A 14,755-nucleotide genomic window follows, 5' to 3' on the forward strand; every position below is an offset into this window, starting at 1 on the left:
GTTTGGGTCTGCCCGGTCTGTCCAACCTCCTCCTCCGCCAGCGCATCCAACTCACCACCAGGTGGTGATCAGTTGACAGCTCAGCCCCTCTCTTCACCCGAGTGTCCAAGACATGCGGCCGAAGGTCAGATGAAACGACAACAAAGTCGATCATTGACCTCCGGCCTAGGGTGTCCTGGTGCCACGTGCACTGATGGATACCCTTATGCCTGAACATGGTGTTCGTGATGGACAAACTGTGACTCGCACAGAAGTCCAACAACAAAACACCACTCGGGTTCAGATCGGGGAGGCCGTTCCTCCCAATCACGCCTCTCCAGGTATCACTGTCATTGCCCACGTGAGCGTTGAAGTCCCCCAGTAGAACAATGGAGTCCCCAGTTGGAGCACTATCAAGTACTCCTCCCAGGGACTCCAAGAAGGCCGGGTACTCCCCACTGCTGTTTGGCCCGTAGGCACAAACAACAGTGAGAGACCTATCCCCGACCCGAAGGCGCAGGGAAGCGACCCTCTCGTTCACCGGGGTGAACTCCAACACATGGCGGCTGAGCTGGGGGGCTATAACCAAGCCCACACCAGCCCGCCGCCTCTCACCCTGGGCAACTCCAGAGTAGTGGAGGGTCCAGCCCCCTTCAAGGAGCTGGGTTCCAGAGCCCAAGCTATGTGTGGAGGTGAGCCCGACTATCTCTAGCCGGTATCTCTCAACCTCACGCACAAGCTCCGGCTCCTTCCCCCCCAGCGAGGTGACATTCCATGTCCCCACTGTGAGGGTTGATGTCCAGGGATTGGGTCGTCGAGGCACCCCGCCACGACTGCTACCCAGCCCACAATGCACCGGCCTGCCATGGTCCTTCCTGCGGGTGGTGGGCCTACTGGAAGGCGGACCCGCGTCGCCGTTTCGGGCTGAGCCCGGCCGGGTCCCACGGGCAAAGACCCGGCCACCAGGCGCTCGCCTACGAGCCCCGACCCCAGGCCTGGCTCCAGGGCGGGGCCCCGGTGACGCCGATCCGGGCGACGTAACGGTCCTTGTTTTTCTTCTTCTCATGATAGGCTTGTGAACCGCTCTTAGTCTGGCCCGTCACCCAGGACCTGTTTGCCATGGGAGTCCCTACCAGGGGCGTAAGTGCCCCCGACAACATAGCTCCTAGGATCACTCGGGCACACAAACCCCTCCACCACAGTAAGGTGGCGGTTCAAGGAGGGGTATTCAAATTCAATTTTGGGTATTCAAATTTTGAATATCGATATTGAATCGGCTGGGAAAGTATCGCGATATATTGCCATATCGATATTTTTGCCCACCCCTACTCACTTGTGAAATCTCTCATATACACAGGTGAAATGCTCTTATACATACAACTGGAAATGTATCCACTCACATATTCAACTGAAATGTGCTCACAGATACTACTGAAACGCTCTTACACAAACTAGTGAAATCTGCTCATATATACAGTTGAAAATGTTTCCCTCTCACACACACTGGTGAAATCCTCTCACCAGTCACTGTTCTTGTGGAAAGCTCAGTGCTTGTGAGGAGTGTACGATCAAGTTGACATTTGCACGTCTGGATGCCAAGACCACCTTGTTGGCAAATGAGAGCGACTTGGGTTTTATTAGAATAGCCACAGGTAGCTGTGAAGCTTGGTGAACAGAGGTGTTACATCTGCCTGTCTGGGTTAATTAAAGACCAGACGAGCTGCCACATTCTGGGCCTTTCGTGATCACACAAGCTGGGAGGCAGCTAGGACGGCATTGCAGTAAATACAGTCACAACAGCTGCTTTAACTTGGAATAAAATATTATCTTGGAGCCATAATCATAAACACAGGGACATAAATAACACACACGCATTGTCATGGTAATAATAATATAAAACAGAATAATAGTGCATTCTTTCAAAGATCAAGGACATTTGAGGGGGATATATTATTTTATTTTCAACTTGAAACCTTTTATTTAGGTGTTTGAAATTAAATCAAACATACTGCAATTGCTGTAACTCAGAAGTGGATTGAACAAAGCCGTGACATAAATTTAAAAGGCGGTGGATTCCTTAGAAGATGGGTTGTAGTGGAGCTGAGTCGCTGGCTCCATCTTTATAAAGCTGGCTGCAATGAACAGAGCAGTGAAGGCATAGTTGAAAAGAGCATCTTTGCTCTCCATCTATGTTGTATTTTATCAAAAGCATGTCATTGACACTTCATTAAAACATTAGAAAACAATTCAACTGTGCCTGCCTTTGAAAACAGGTCATAAAGTCTCCTTTGAATTTCCTGATAATATTAAGACATTGTGGCTGCGGGAAAAAAAAAGGCTTTAAATCACTTCCATGTTTAGCCGCATGGTTCAAAGACATTTGTTCATTCCTTAAGAAAAATACTGCTTAAGCATGTTTTACTGGCATCAGAATTGATTAAATGTTTGGTAAACAAGTATATATAGACCCTCCAGAAAAACGCGGGCAAAAATCCTTTATTCCGCGGGCAGAAATCCTTTATTCCGCGGGCAGAAATCCTTTATTCCGCGGGCAAAAATCCTTTATTCCGCGGGCTAAAATCATTGATTATGCGATTAAATGTGCGGGTTTTTTATGTGCTTTTATGCGGTGAAATTGCGGAATATGCTGGAAGTTGCGGATTCGGCGCTGAGCTCTTCCCTCTTAAATTCAGCGGGCTGTCTCGTCTGATCTGAGGTCGTAAAGAAAAAAAAAGGAGAGCGCAGGTGGAGAGGAGAGGAGAGGGGCGGTGGCCGTCTCTCTCCCTCCAGCCCGCGGCTCAGTGCTCGGGTGATTGCCGGGCGCACCGGCGCGACGAGGGGGACGAGACAGAGCTCCGTCACCCATGGATGTATAACGCCGTCACCCCACGCGTCCGCCGCCAAGATCCCCCAGTGTATGGGAGCTCCGCCTCCGCCGGCCCTCGCAGGCGCAGTGGTACGCGGTCAGCGCGGAGACCTGAGTCCACCGGCAGCCGCGCCCCCCGCGCAAGCGGCACTCTCTTTACCTCTCACCCCCGCGGGTGAGAGCTGCTGTTTGGGGGGTGGCGGTGAGGGGTGCGGAGGTCCCCGGGCGGGTCCCGCACGTCGCGACCGGGCGTCCCGACCTGTCACTCACAACACTTCCCCCCTTTTCCAAACTTTATGCGGCGATGATGCGGTGAAATCAAGCGAGCCCCGCATAATTCGCATATTCAGCGCGGACATATGCAATATTAACCCCAGTAAAAGTGATTTTTCTGCACCAGACATTGAAATCCGCGGAAGGTCTGTAAATCCGCGGACAGCCGTGAAATCCGCGAAAAATTCCGCGATCACGGAATCGCGGATTCCTGGAGGGTCTATATATATATACAACTACGCCAGGCCTTATTGAGGGCCACATCATGGAAACCAGGTTCATCATCATACAGGTGATAGTATTGTGACAGACCTCGTTGATAAAGTTGATAAATATTGACATGCTCCGACCAGATAAGCGAAACCTCTATGCTGTGGTGTGAGAGTTTGTCTTGTAGGTCTTTGTTTATGACAACAGTGCAGCTTAGCAACTAATCTTTGTGTGGTTGGGTGTGTGTTGAATGTGTGTAGGGTGAGAGAGTTATTGTGATCAGGCAGGTGGATCAGAACTGGTATGAGGGGAAGATCCCAGACTCAACCAAACAGGGAATCTTTCCTGTTGCCTACGTTGACTTCGTCAAACGCTCTCCGTCCAAAAGTTCTGCCCACCACACAGATCCGCATGCTTACCATGGCAACAGGACACCCAGCTCAACACCCGTCAAGGTAAGGAAGTGAGGGGTCCAGACTGTTTACACCAGGGGCGAAAATCCCGTTTCATAGTTGGGGGGGGACAATAAACGGTAAAATTTTAGAGAATAAATCCAGGAGGGGACAAGGAATAAAAGTTTTAGCCTTCCTTTAATACAGCATTTTGACATTTTCATCTCTATCTCGCAAACAGGCAGAAGACCTTTCTTAGAGCAATACAAAACAATGGTATTAGGTGGAAGGTGGCAATAATACAGCACATCTGACATAATACACTGCAAAAACCCACAATCTTAACAAGAATATTTGTCTTATTTCTAGTTAAAATGTCTCATTTTTAGTTAAAAAAAATCTCATTACACTTAAAACAAGACTCATCACTGGAAAAAAACAACAATTTTCACCTGTTTTAAGTCGATTTTCACTTAAAATAAGTAGAAAAATCTACCAGTGGAACAAGATTGTTTTGCTTATAAGATAAATCTTGTCCCACTGGCAGATTTTTCTACTTATTTCAAGTGAAAATTTACTTGAAACAGATGAAAATTGTCAAATAACAAGTTATTTTTCTGGTGATGACTCTTGTTTTAAGTGTAATGAGATTTTACTGTTTATTATTATTTTCGATTTCGGTTTCGGTCACAAATTTTCATTTCATTTATTTAAATACTACTGCATTGTTCCAAAATTATTAATTCTGTCTCAAATTATTCTAGGGGGGGACAGCTTTACTAATGGGGGGGACTTGTCCCCCCTGTCCCCCCCGGGATTTTCGCCCCTGGTATACACATATACATAAGCTGTACCAGCCCTGTTCATCTGTGGCCAGTCCAACACTCACTGAAATGGGTTTCTGTGTCTAGTTTTATTAATTACCCTTTGTTCCTTCTTTCTCACTTTATTTTCATGGAGCTGTTCTATCACCTACCTCCATCTTCCACCACTCGTGACCTCCTTTCCCCTCAACCCCCCTTGAGAAGGCATGAAGTGCAAGCTGTCACCAGCGAGTGGCTTTCCCTCACGCTAGAGCCACCGGCCTCCAGTCGTCCCCTCACAGACACCCCTGCACCGCCCACACCACCTCCTCTCCCCGCTGACCTTTCTTCTTTCCGAACAGCTCAGGAGTCTAAACCAGCTTCACCCTTGCAACCACAAAAAGGCTTCACTCTTTCACATCCAGCATCTTCCAGGGCGCAACCTCTCACAGAGAATGGTGCTGGTTTAGGCCACACCACAGCTGCCCCGCCTTTCTCCCAACCTACTCCACCACCAACTCCTCCTCCTCTCCCTCCTCCTGCTACGCATTCCTCACTCTTTTCTTCACTGCCTGGCTCTTCTCTTCGTTATAACGGTGGTGGGGGCTTGCATATCACAGAAGAAGCCCAAATGTTAGGCCTCAGTAAGCCAGAGGTTTTGTCCTGCACAGGGCCGGTGTTAAGAAAGTCACCAGCACAACTTCCAAAGCATCACAAGATCACGTCTTATGCAAGTGAAAGCAGCAAAAGCCCTGAGATTGAGCTGCACGTAAAAGACCCGTACGATGAGCTCTTGTCCATGATTCTAGACGGTTCCAGCTGCACAGATGAGGGTGATGTTTTTCGAAGACCTTCAGTAGATTTCCCACACACCGAGCCAGTAAGTGAATCTCAGAGCAGATGGTTCGAGAAAAAAGATGAACAATCCCATCAGGAAGCGGTGAAGCTCCCAGCAGCCCCTTCAGAAAGCCAGGCACCGGGAAGAACTCGGTTAGAGGTTCATAAGCCTGTAACGATGATGCCGCTGGGTCATCTGTGGGAAGAGCAGTTGATATCTCTGACAGAGCAACCAGTTGATACTCAGAGGCCAGTTTCAGTAACAGGAAAAGGATTCACTGAGTTATTCATCGAGGAGGAGGATGAAGCCGTGATGTACAGAGAGGAGGACACCAGAGTTTTCAATGAGAGGCTCAGTCCACAGGTAGAGCATGGTGTGAGCTGCAAGAGTTGGGAAGGGACATTGAGGCGAAAATAATAATTGTTTTGCTCTCCCACTGATGGATCACTTTGCCATTTAAGTATATAAAGTTGCAAACAATACATATAACTACACAAAAAAATCTTCAAAACTGATTACACATTGAATTCCAGTTTGTTTTATTTACAATTATAGAAGCCTACAGTGTGCCATGAAGTGGTGCTGAGATAAAGCACAGTAAACTATATGAGTAATCAAGTGTACAAATCCAATAGGGCTGTTCGATTTTGCCCAAAAATAAAATCTCGATTTTTTTTCTCTCAAAATCCGATTTTCGATTACGATTACGATTATTTTGTGAATTGACAAAAGGCAAAGAAATGATTTCAAATATGCTGTTTTTTTATTGAACATTTGCCCCATTGGGCTTTAAGTGCAAAGTTTGCTCTTATTAAACCAAAAATGAATGAATAAAGTGCAAAACTCTGTAAAACAAGTTGAAAAAAAGTTTTAAAAAAATATAATCAAATATAAAGTTTTATCTCTGAAAAAAAAAATCAGCAAATCAGCACTTGCAAACATACAGTAAGTTATATTTCCAATTAAATAAAACAAGACATTTTCTAATTAAACTAAACTGGGTCTTTGCATGCTAAATAATAATGCAACCCATGAAGGAGGTAGAGGTGTGTAATGTCAGTCATTACATTTGCTATTCACATTTGCAAGTTTTTTGCAAGGAACACGAGCCGGTCTACCGCATCTGGCTTGAGGGATGCCCGGTGGCATGTTACAACGCCCCCTCCTACACTAAAGAGCCTCTCCCATGGGGCACTTGTCGCAGGTATTGAGAGGTATTTCCATCAATCATTAATATGGTATCAATCATTAATATGTGTGCAGACAAGGTATTTAAAAAAAAAAAAAAAAAAGTGAAAAATCGATTTTTACGAGTTTCACGTTTTAACATTGTTCTAATTACATAATCGCGATTACTATTTAAAATCGATTAATCGAACAGCCCTAAAATCCAATATTGATGTTTTTGTCTTGAATTCCAGCTTTGACAGCAGTTTAGTAATAGTATACAGATAAATACTCATTGTATGTTTTTTTTTTTTTTTATGTGTCTGTTATTTCTTACATGTGAAATGTTGGACATAAGTGAAATAGTTCTCAATATGATAGAAAAGTTTAGTCAAAGCAAGTGTGGTTATTATTGTTCATCCCTCTATTTTTCCTTCATGTCCCTTCTTAGGTTTTATTGAGGCACAAATAATCTGACTTTATGGTGATGTGGCTCAGCATCAGTATCCCTGTGTGTATCTTTACTCCCATAGGTTGAAGTCTCACCTCCCACTCTGCCACAGCTTCCTCCCCCCGGCCCCCCCTCACCCTCCACACCGCCCCCTGTGACCTCCAACCTTCCTCCCCCCTCATCATCCATTTCATCTTCTTTAACACGGGCGCAGCAGCATGACCGCGGCATCCTCCCTCCCTGTCCCCCTGGCTCCCCTTGTCCCCTTCCCCAATTCACAGCTTCTCCACTCCCTCCTGTCTCCACCTCTTCATCTGTGTCTTCACCTCCTCTTCACGTTTCTCACCCCTCAGCAGATGTTCCCCCGCAGCGCTCTGTCTCTCACCCCTCAAGCTCCCCCTGTTCTTCGTGGTCAACCACATCTTGCCCTGTTTCAGAATCACGTTCCCCCCCTCCTCCCCCTTCTCCCACTAAAACTGCCTCTCCTCCCCTCTCCGCCCCGCGCTCTGCTCCTCCCGTACCACATCCAGAACGTAGGTCTCCCAAACTGAAGGTAAAGCTGGAATGTGGAGATGAAGATTATGTTAGGAGCTTGCCTAACAGTGTGTCGTCCTAACTATTGTGTTCTTGACTGTAGTTAATAAAATTGTCATATATTATTCATTAGCTGTTGTCTATGAAAGTTCTAGTGGCTGGGAATTAATCAGTATATGTACACTAACTTCCATCGTACATTAATATCCAACATGATGATGTACGGGAAAATGCTTGGGAGTTGCTTCTGTTAGTTGTCCCCCTGTGTGATCAGGAGGGTTTTCATTGGCACCAGCATGCTGAGTGATGACGTTAACAGTATGTGGTTAGATTTTCTGCTTTGGTGTTCAGCTCATCATCAACGTTGCTGACGTGGTTACTGTTGGAGATGACAGGTGTTTGTTGCCTCTGGTCTTTCTGCCTGTTAAGCAGGATCCAGTTGTTGGCGGTAAACCTCCCCGTAGCCCCATCTTGACCCGGAGGTCCTATCAATCATCCCTTAGAGGTCGAAGGGTAGGGGGGCATGTCTTCACTCAACCCTGCTCCTAATGCACTCTTGTCTTTGTGCAGGAAAGAAAACTTTAGAAATCTCATTATCATTCATGACCACCACTTATTTTGAAGCATACATTTTGATAATTTCTGCAAACAGTATTATTTTCCATTTTGGAACAGGGTTCTGTATCTGTCAATGACAAGGGAGCAGTCTTTCCTCCTCAAACACTTAACAAAGGCTCCACGCGTATCGCATTTTGATTAATTGTCTCCCTCTTACTCTGTCTCCTCCTCAGCGGTTAGTACAAGAGGCGCTCCAAGGTGGAGGAGATCCGTAAGTGACATTTGTTATTGCTGATATTATGATTGTCTTCATTTTTCTCTGAACATCCATTACCAAACAAAACATGTGTCTCGCTGTACTTAAAGGAGCTGTATTTGATTTGATTTGATTTGATTTGATTTTTATTTGTCTCAAACATGCAGGTACATACTGTATAATATAAAAAAGAGCACATTACGATGCCGTGCAAGTTTGAGAAGGAGCTGAAGGAAGCAAAGCTTATCAAGTTCAGCCCCCCCTTACATCGCCACACAGCATACAATACAATTATATATAAAATACAATTACATAAACATAATATATAAACATAAACACATACATATATATATATACACACATATATATACACATATATATATATATATATATACACACACACACACATATATACATACACACACACATACACCTATACATATACGTATCCATTTACACACTCATATATTCACACATTCATACATACATGCACACACACAGATACAGACACCCAACAAATTTCAATTACATAAGAAAATCCTGTCTAAAAAATAAAATAAGATTAGCTGTCCAGTCCTTTGTAGCTGGCCAAGAGTGTCTGTTTATACTTATTTTGAAATTGTTTTGAGTTAATGCACATTTCCATGTCCTCATCAAGTTTGTTCCACAATTTTACACCACAAACAGATATGCACATACTTTTTAGAGTTGAATTGATGGTAAGCTGTTTAAAATTACGATTCCCTCTTAAATTGTATGTTCCCTCTCTATGTAAGAGTAATAATAAAACGAATCATAAAATGACCCCGATATGTCAACAGACATTTAAAAATCATGTTCATTTCAAATACTTATGTCACTGACAACAGCACTCAAGCCAGGATATTCCAGTTTAAAAAGAGGAGTTGCAGCCCTCAACTGATGTTTATGTTGTCATTTTTTGTTTTGGCCTGAAGCTCCACCCTCCACCTATCTCCCAATCACCAAGTCAGTATTGTTTCTGAAGCTCCACCCTCCACCTATCTCCCAATCACCAAGTCAGTATTGTTTCTGAAGCTCCACCCTCCACCTATCTCCCAATCACCAAGTCAGTATTGTTTCGGCATCCGGGTTGCCAGCTCGGCTTTAATTATCGCAGCAGCCACTACGAACGTGTTGGATGAAAAACCTGGCAACCTCTGGTCGGGGGGAGGAGGGGGAGGGTACACGCCGCTCAACAATATTTTGAAAGTGACTGCAGTACCAGTTTTGGCCATTTCTTACAGACGGCTCCTTTAAGTGTAGATAGACCGTAAGAATGTTCATGTACAATTTAAACAGTAATTTGAATAGATACAGTTAAACTCACAAAGGTGTGCCCAATACAGGTTCCAGGCTCTGTACAACTACGCACCTCGCAACGAGGACGAGCTGGAGCTGAGGGAGGGAGACGTTGTTGATGTGATGGAGAAATGCGATGATGGCTGGTTTGTTGGTAAGATGGCAAAACATGTAAAGTGTCAACTTTAACCTATCGGGAGAATTGTTCAAAAACCCAAAACATGAAGGGCAGACGTGGTGGATGTAGTTGATCAGAACATCAAGAGAAGACTGGATGTTATGTCTTTCAGGAGGACAGTGGCAAAGCTCCTGATGGCAGAGAGATTGATCAAGAGAAATTAAAGAACGAGTGGGTTGAACAGAGTTTGAATCCAGATGAAATTCAGAGGGAATTTCTGCAATTTGTGAAGGTTCACAATCAAGTCTATCAACATTGTAGAATGTAACTTTACACATTAACTTAAGTGCTGCAATGAAGGAAAACTTCATTTATGTTTGTAGATTACGTGCTTCTGTATTTTTTTACGTCGTGCCCCATCATCTGCTTCATGGCCATTACAGAGTATTATGAGCTGCATAATGAAATGGATTTGTCTGATTTCTTCACTTCTCAGTCATGATTTCTAAATACTTCTCACCATAACCATCACAAAATGGTCAAAACTCCAAAACAAGCTGAATAAATGGGATTTTCATACAAAGAACATAACTCATTAACATCTAAAAGAATAAAAATGAGGTTTAAGTGCACTAAACAGAAGCAGTCGAGCAGTAAATAATGCAGGCGTTCTGTTTTTCATTCAGTCAAGGAAATTTAGTTTTGGTGATGATTAAGTCACTTTTCAGGATGATAATGCGTCCTGCCACAAAGCAAAGAGCATTTAAGCTTTTTTTCAGGGATGACAAAATTCAGTTTTTGGAAAATAGATTTCAGCACATTTGAAAATTGGTCAGATGAACTCTCGGTAGCCTCACGCACATCTTGATATGCACAAGATGAACCTTCCTGTCAGCGACTGGTGGTCACAGAGCCAGGGTTGTGTATGACAATGTGTTATTGTTTTTTTCTCTTTTATCCTTTTTGCTTTATGGTGAGGAGACGTTCACTGAGGTTACTAAATGTTTTGAGGATTAGAAATCATATAGAATTAAAAAGAACTTACCAGAGGAGATGCAGAAGTACTTATTGTTGGGGTTTTTTGTGGGGTTTTTTTGTTTGTTTTTTTATAACTGATTCAATACATTGTAACATCATCCTCTATTTATAACTGTTAAATTAAAGTTTGTCATCATAACTGTGATATTTCCTTTTATTTTTCCAACAAAATGAAAAACGCGGAATGAACATTCAGTGATGATTCCAACGTTTTTGCCAGGGGTTGTCCTAATGTAAACCCTACTAGAGAAGTCTTTGGGAGTGAGTATCGGGGTGTTGGTTACAAGCTGAGTTTGTTAAACATGACATTATGTGCAGGTAAATGTATATTTCAGGGTATCTAAAGAGTTTATATTATGGTTAGTTACATATGAAAGAAACAAATAACGACCTACCACCACTAGATGTCAGTGTTGTCCTATTTCATATTGAAAAGACCAAACGTCAGCTGAGCGCAGCTCCAGTGTAATATCCCCGATCTGTACAACTGTGTAAACCCCAAAAGACAAATGTGTTTATTTCCCTTTCAGTCCTGGAGCAATACTTGGGTGCTTTTACCCCCAGCTTTCATTTGCAAGATGGTATTATATAGGTTTTTTTTTTTTTTTGTGACCTGACAATAATTTACAATATTATTTAAATGTATATCTAATTTTATTTAAGAAAAACAAAAAGAAAGTTTTACTTAGACTTCACATGACTGCTTTTAAATGTGCCCTAAGTCTGTCTTGTTTAATTGTGACATGTACAGACAACTGCAACACTTGAATGTTCTAGGCCTGCTCCAGCTGAGTGACTCTCTCCCGGTTTCTGTGTTTCAGGGACCTCTAGAAGGAGCAAGCTGTTTGGAACCTTCCCAGGAAACTATGTGAAGCAGCTATAATGATGATTCCAGAGTCCCTGTGGCCCCGCCCCTTTCTGCGACACGTCCATCGCCGTCAGCACAGCACCCGCAGCACATCAACAGAGACCCGCAGCACACCGGCGCGCGCGTGTGTGTGTATGTGTGTGTGTGTGTGTGTGTGTGTGTCTGCACATACGTGTGGCTGGAAAACTTCCAGACAGAACCTTTTAGCTCTAACTAGCCATCTTTAATGGAGGACTTCTATAAGATAATGCTGTTTTTTTTTTAATCTTATCTTTTTACCTTTATTTTTCTATCACGGAGAACCCAAATCTCGTGCTCCAGTCAGTGACCTTTAACGTTGACGGAGGAAGGATATCGAAGGAACACAGTGATGCTTTCGTTTCTGTTTCAGCTGTTTAACAGCAGTACGATCACCAAGATCATGTCTGTTTTGATTTCTTCGCAGTCACAAAATTCATTTTACGGTAAATATCAGTGTTCAATCTTAAAGATCCCCAAAGGTGTTTAATGCAGAGTGTTAGTTTTAACAGCAGTATTGTGTCAGTTGTCTGAGCTGTGTTTTGGGATTCTTAGCCTGCATTTTACATCATCATGCCACTTCAAACTTTAATTTCCACACGTATCAATATTATGTTATCAAGGGTTCTCATTGGTTGGTTTGAATTTTGAAACATAATTGATCACATTCGGTTACTTTTAATATATAGCACCTCGGTTAACAGAGAAATCCCACTGTGTAAACGGTGTCCAAGTGTAAGATTAGCTGACAGGTATTTTGAGCTCTTATTTTTGCTTCTCTTCCAATCACTTTCAAATCAGGATTGATGCACTTTAAAAAAAACAAACAAACAAAACAAAAATAACCTGAACACAAGCTTATGCTCATCTGTTCATCAGACTGGACCCACTGCAGGTTACTCCGATTGTGGGGCTTCAGGGGACGTAGTCGTGCAGAAAGTGTATGCAGAAGGTTAGGTATTATATTTATTAGAGGACGAAGTATTGATCAAGACGTGTTGTAAGATGATTTTAGAAAGAATGAACACCATGTTACTTTTTTTTTTTTTAAACATTGTAACAGTACCTAACCTGCAATTGAAGGATTGTTCTTGTCATGTGTCGTTATGTTCTAAGAGAGACAAATAACCTGGTAGCTTTCATGAGATCAGGTGACCCGTCCTTTAATGTTGACTATGAGTAAGATTCAGGACGCAGACGTGACTGCGGTTTTTCCACGAGACTGATGGCATCTTTTGACCCTGCTGTCAGGGCGCGTGGGTAGTGCATCACTGTTCATGTGTATTATTTGAAATAATTGGCGTTTTTCCATTTAAGTTTGTCACATTAAGGAAATGCACGATGTGTTTTCTTTTCTTGTTGTTTTCTTGTTTTTCTGTTCCAAAAAAAAAATGGACACTGTTGACAAGTTATTGTTGAAGCACCTTAAGATATGTTATCATTCACTGTCCCTCACATCACTCCTCGTCATTTACTTCGTCAGCTGCTGTGAGAACACTTTCTGTCCGCGTGTGTGTTGGTATGAGTGTGTGTGTGTGACTGGGGTGTTTTTGTAAGCCTTTTGTATGAGAGCTGTAAAATGGCCAACATCCACTTGCTTTATAAACTCAGCTTTTTCTCACCCACCATCACATCTGGTTTCCTCTCTTTCTTCACATTTCATCCTTGGTGCTTATTATTTATCCATCCAGTCAAACAGATGTTTCTGTAGGCTAAGTAGAGCTGGTGATTGCTGCCTTACATTCAGTTAACTAATTTTATAGCCATGTACATGTAAACCTCTTCTGTGATGCAAAAATAATCATTTATGCATATGTAGTGTAGAAAAACCACATGAGAAGTGATAGTTTGCAGAGAACACGAACTCTTCAGTGTTGAAACAGTAGGCCTCTTGTCTGCCTTTTGAGATGACTTAGTTTCAGACTGAAGATGTGAATTTTACCCCTGATATGTTTCTACATGTAATAAAAATGTTAATCTCATGATAATCTCAAACTCAACATCTATTCTTGGATTTAAGGTATTTCTACAATATTGTAGCATTTGTTGGATGATTTTATGAGGCTGTATTGCTAATAAAACCCAGCTGACAATGATTGAACAGCAAACCTGATTTAAAGCTAGTCTGTAGATGTTCAAACCAAGCACAATGGGGATATGATACAAATATGATATTTTGCAATTCATGGACTGGAAACTCAAAGAAAATGGCATACTGACAAGGCCAGCACCACCTTCATCTTCTGAAATATGCATGGACTTGTACATTTCTTTTCTACAGCAAATGGATTTTTTTATTCATTTATTTACAATGTATTTCCCCACAAGCCCTCTTCCAGCGTACAGAAGCTGCTTAGTGGTGCTTGACATCAGAAGCAGATGCTGCCACAGTTACATCACCCGCTGGTTCTTCAGTGTTGTTCAAAACACTAGTTCACCCATTTGTCATCATCATCTTAGTGAAGGAGGAAGTTGCCTTGTTTTAACTGAAACCTGACTGAGCCAAGGTTTTATATATATATATATATATATATATATATATATATATATATATATATATATATAATATATACACACATGATGCTATTGTCCCAGTATGGAGACATTTTTTTTACTGGTTTACTTTTAATGGTCTTAGGGGTTTTCGAGACAACCTTTGTATCAGTGGATCTAGATGGGCTGGTTTAATAATAGATGATGGGCGGGTTTATTAGATGATGGGCGGGTTTAATAGATTATTGGCGGGTTTATTAGATGATGGGAGGGTTTAATAGATTATTGGCGGGTTTATTAGATGATGGGCGGGTTTAGGAGATGATGGGCGGGTTTAGGGTCATTGAGGATCAGTGAGTTTAAATTTCTTTACCACTGGCTTTCAGTATTTTATGTTTTCCATTCTCTTTGGCGCTCAGCTGCCAGCAAATGTTATTCTACTGACACTTAAAAACAGGTCACGCAGGTCATCTTATGAAAAATCACAGTGTAGTATATTGTGCATCTGGCCCGGACAGCTACATCCATTTCTCTCATCTACACGGGTGTCTATAAAATGGCATGCTGAGGCTT

The 14,755-nt window shown here is 42.7% G+C and overlaps 1 protein-coding gene across 3 annotated transcripts in view; it reads left to right on the forward strand.

Moving 5' to 3' along the window:
- Window positions 1-12,128, forward strand: part of sorbs2a (sorbin and SH3 domain containing 2a) — a 64,843-nt gene extending 52,715 nt beyond the window's left edge. For 2 of the 3 annotated variants that reach the window (XM_061719111.1, XM_061719119.1), the window contains 7 exons: window positions 3,589-3,783; window positions 4,681-5,724; window positions 7,062-7,532; window positions 7,943-8,026; window positions 8,305-8,342; window positions 9,695-9,801; window positions 11,625-12,128. In XM_061719111.1, the coding sequence (XP_061575095.1) occupies window positions 3,589-3,783; window positions 4,681-5,724; window positions 7,062-7,532; window positions 7,943-8,026; window positions 8,305-8,342; window positions 9,695-9,801; window positions 11,625-11,686 (2,001 nt within the window). In that variant the 3' untranslated portion in view covers window positions 11,687-12,128. The remainder of the gene's footprint in view (window positions 1-3,588; window positions 3,784-4,680; window positions 5,725-7,061; window positions 7,533-7,942; window positions 8,027-8,304; window positions 8,343-9,694; window positions 9,802-11,624) is intronic. The other variant, XM_061719137.1, reaches the window with a different exon arrangement.
- The last annotated feature ends 2,627 nt before the right edge of the window (window positions 12,129-14,755 follow it).

Source organism: Cololabis saira, chromosome 1 (assembly GCF_033807715.1).
Source record: "Cololabis saira isolate AMF1-May2022 chromosome 1, fColSai1.1, whole genome shotgun sequence".
Lineage (NCBI taxonomy): Eukaryota > Metazoa > Chordata > Actinopteri > Beloniformes > Belonidae > Cololabis > Cololabis saira.